General features: G+C 39.4%; 1 protein-coding gene across 5 annotated transcripts in view; it reads right to left on the minus strand.

The window, feature by feature from the left end:
* Positions 1-4,296, minus strand: part of LOC103479941 (voltage-dependent T-type calcium channel subunit alpha-1I-like) — a 200,969-nt gene that overhangs the window by 41,127 nt on the left and 155,546 nt on the right. For all 5 annotated transcript variants that reach the window (XM_008434689.2, XM_008434762.2, XM_008434828.2 and 2 more), the window contains 3 exons: positions 3,566-3,692; positions 2,821-2,946; positions 1,774-1,863 (listed from right to left, as the gene is read on the minus strand). In XM_008434689.2, the coding sequence (XP_008432911.1) occupies positions 1,774-1,863; positions 2,821-2,946; positions 3,566-3,692 (343 nt within the window). The remainder of the gene's footprint in view (positions 1-1,773; positions 1,864-2,820; positions 2,947-3,565; positions 3,693-4,296) is intronic.

The following is a 4,296-nucleotide window of genomic DNA, read 5'->3' on the forward strand; positions in this document are numbered from 1 at the left end:
TATATGTATATATATATACTGATGTCATTGGATCTGTCTAATAACTCAATAACCACGTTCTCCAAACGTTCCCCCTGCATGTCTACCTGCAATAATCAGCTACAGCAACATTGTTACTTTCCCGAAGCCGAATAACAGAACATTTTGTCTTAAGACGCCGTCTGAGTATTTTAACTTCCCCTCCGCCCACCGGATGTGCTCTATTAAGGCCCCATTTATGCTCCGTTTACGCATGTAAATAGGGCCGTTGTCAAGAGTCACTCCCTTCGACCTGAAAAGCCGTTTATTAAGTTGCCACGGTTGATGGGCAACCGAGTCACTAGAGGGCGTTTTTCAATTAGCTTCCAAATTTAGAGAAGCGTCTCAGACGACAACAAACATGGCGACAGCAGAGGGGATCTTGATAGCTTGTAGACTCAGAGAAATGAAAAGAGGCACAGTAGTTCACTAAACGTGTTGCGAAATGTGAACTGAGAAGTTCTGTCAGGTCAGGAATCTTCGTCTTTTTCTTCTTTCTTTTGCTGATCTTACATGAGCTACGCTGCCCAACACTGCCTCTAAGGGAAGTGGTGGGATCAGTTGATGATGGACTGAAATATACAAACACTTCATGTCAATTCAGTTAACAAGAAGACTCATATCGTCAACTTTCGAAAAGAATGACCTCAGTCTCTTTATGCCAAAAAAGGTTTTGGCAAAAAAATTAAAAATAAAAAAAAATCAAAGTCTCTATCTTTCCAAGACATATTAGGCATAAAAACAAATCACTTTTGGCAGAAAATGACTGAGGCCATTATTTTAGGAAGCTCACAAGACTAATGTTGCACTTTAACAGACCAGAAATAACTAGATAAACCAATAGACGTGGAATGGCATTAAAAATGGCATCTTTGACACACAGTTTTAGTAACTATATTACTGCAATGTGGTCAAACCTTCACAAGCAAAACATAAAGTTAAGAAATGTGTCCCTAAACGGAGTTAAACAGTTTATGAAACAACATTTTTCGGGATCATTCTGGACAACAAACTTAGTTGGAGCCTCATATTGACTGTATTAGAAATAAAACTGCAAAAACTACTGGAACATTGTTTAAAATAAATGATTTAATAAATGTAAAAGGCTTGCATGTTATATAATCCCCCCTCGGTTATTTGTCATATCGGCTCTGAAAAATGGGGAAATGCAAATAAAACAAGTAGTTAAAAATGATTAGGAGTAAATCGTTGATTGATGGTTTTCCCCATCAGCTTTGTTGATTTTTTTTCACAAAGGAAAACATAAAATAATTTCACAAAGATAGGTTAGTGTAGCAGTAGTATCGACAACATAAAGCTGGAGTCAATTAGTGAATGACTGTAGATGACTGGAACTGATCCTCCTCCAGCTCAATTCCACAGACCGTCTGAAAAGTTTTTTCGGGTGAAAGCTGGAGTTTTTAAAACACTCAGATCAACAGGAGCTGTTTGAAGTTTGGTAGCAGTTTTTATAACGATGCCTCCAAGTGTGCCTCGCTGTTATAGAACGTTAGGGAATATTAGGGAACTCCAACTGGCTGAGGAATCACAGGACCAGAAGGGCTGAATTCATACCATCCAACTAAAAAGACAGAATGTCACCCTGACAAAAGGTCAGGGTGACATTCATGCACAGGGTGCATCTGATGATGCAGTCTGTGCATAAACCCAATGGACTGCAACACCGAGGAGTTAAGAACGGTTAGACTGAGCGTGAAAAATGGGCCAGTGAACGCCGCGTGCGTTTGTTCCTACCTGCTGGTCAATCCCCACTGCGTCCAGTCCGTGGTACATGATGTTAACCCAGCCATCTTTTGATGCTAGAACAAACAGCGACATAAGAGCCTACGGGAACACAGGCAAAACACACGCTTAGGTTAAAATCATACCTGTCTAATAGGGAATTTGTACTTTTACTTTATTTGTTATCTACGGTGGCCCATAGGGGACATGGGTGATTTATGTTTTTTTTTAAATTTATTTTGGCGTTCCCTTGCTATAATGTACTAGTCAATTCATGCTGCATCTTGAACACTGACAGTTTTTCTAATACAGTATAAGGTCTTTGTAAGGTTTTCCCATGTTTCTCGTTTGTTTTCTATCTTTTTCTTTAGGATACAAACGCACCACAATTATGTGTGAAATGAAAATGCAAAATGGGTCAAACATGGGCTTTCTATCCCTTCTAAAACCAGAAACTTTATGTAAGAAGGGAAGAAAGAAAAAAAAAATTCAAACTATTTGGACTATTGTTGAGAGACTTTCACAAAGTAACAAGGTCATTTGAGGTTTGAATGTGTCTTTTTGTGTGTTTTCGGGGCCGTTTTCATACGCAGTCCATTTCAATCTTAAACAAACATGAAGACACGGCAATAAATTGATTTTCAACCAGTTCATGCACCCTAGTGTTAAGAATGTATAAATATGTTTTCACTGTGGCTTTTTGTAGGTGTGTTTACAAACTGGGACAGGATGCATTTGCTAATTTATTGCAAGGGAATGCAAAAGAAAAAAATGTTCCCCATTTCCCCTGGGAGGATCCGTAATAATCTAAACACAGTAATTAATTCTTTTTTTTTCCCCTTACAAACAAGAGCTCCAAAAAATATTTTATGGCAAATCAAAAGAATCATTTTCATTCTTAAAAAGAATTTTGTAGCAAAATACTTTCTGAATTAGCTCCCACATTTAGAGAACGACCTTCTGTGGACAGCTCTACGTTTACAGGTTCTAAAATAATGCAGACGTGACAAAAGGGAATATCTTTGGTTTTTTTTTTTTGGTAATGATTTTGTCCCGTACCTGTCCAAGGTTGTCAAAGTTGTACTTGTGATGAACCCATCGGTAACCGGCTCTGATGCAGTCCGTTTTATTTGTGACGTTCTTCACGTCCGGACCCACGCAGTAGTAGAACTTGCCTTTGAAGAGCTTTAGAGGCAAAAACGCAAACGGAGAGGGAGAGATGAGCGAACGAGGCGAACAAAGACACATTCTGACGACGGCATGACGACACTCGTAAGCATAGCCAGACACTGCCTTTTACGCAGCTTTTGAAGTAATCTCATATTTAGCGTCTATGATGCGTTTGGTTCTCAAATAAATCTTCCTATCAAACACGTCGTAGACGGAGATTGTGGAAAGTAACGTATGCAGGCGGGGATTTTGAAATTAACACCGGTTGAGCTGTGGGGAGGAAAGAGGCATGACGGGAGGGACTGCTGGTTCTCATTCATTCAAGTTTCCTCCATTAGTTCAGATGATTTGTCTTTGTCTAGAGATGCTGTCAGTAGTTGACACAATCAACAAATAGAATAATAATCCTTGGCCCCGACTTTCTAAATTTTGGAAGCTCGACCATCGGCCAATACTCAAATCAGAAACTGTTCTTATCCATCGGTCAACAATTATCACCCCACTGTTGCCAGCTTAACCGGCAGGTCAGGCTTTTCGAAGATCGGCAATTGGCCAGAAAACTGCAATCAGTGCACCGCTTATAAATTTTATTTGGCGAGAGGGAAGGTACTTTTCTGAAGATGCTTTCATGTACCTGAACTCCGAGGATGCCAAAGATGATGAAAAAGGCACAGCAGATGAGAACAATGTTTCCGATGGGTTTGAGGGAAGTAATTAGAGTCTCCACCACCAGCTTCAGTCCGGGAGCCCTGCTGATAACCCTGTGACCCATGCCAAGGCAGGCAGAGAGAAAACAAGACAGACAAAGACTCAGAGAAAGAGAGCGAGAAAGCTGATTTTCAATGTAAAACTGTTAAATAGGAACTGAGTTTGCCGTGTTATTATCATCAAAGTAGCAAATGAAAAAGCTTGTGTTTTCTCTGTAATATACAAAGAACAGATGTATATTAAATTGGTCATAGATGGATTGACTTGGATCTTTTTAATTGGTGTTTATGACAAAATAAAGCACCCGATACACTCAGTGGCGTTCCTCGTAAAGATGGAAAAAAAAAAAAAAGCTGCTGCAGTGACATTTTATAGGTAGAAAAATTCAACATTTTATCTGAAAGTATTTCTCTAGTGGTAAAAAAAAAAAAACAATCTGCTATGAATTATTTTGTTTTTGGGAACTAAAAGCATCGACTGTAAACTAAAGTCAACAAAAACCTTTGTCATGCTTGGTCTAATGTTTTTAGCCCACATGCAGAAACCCTCACAGAGAGATGGATGAAAAGAGTGTTTATTGTAAAATACAAAAAATCAAACAAGGTAGCCCGACTAGGGAGGTCAGCGGGTCGGAGTCCGGGTGCGTCTGCACACAAG

This window comes from Poecilia reticulata, linkage group LG1 (genome assembly GCF_000633615.1).
Source record: "Poecilia reticulata strain Guanapo linkage group LG1, Guppy_female_1.0+MT, whole genome shotgun sequence".
NCBI lineage: Eukaryota > Metazoa > Chordata > Actinopteri > Cyprinodontiformes > Poeciliidae > Poecilia > Poecilia reticulata.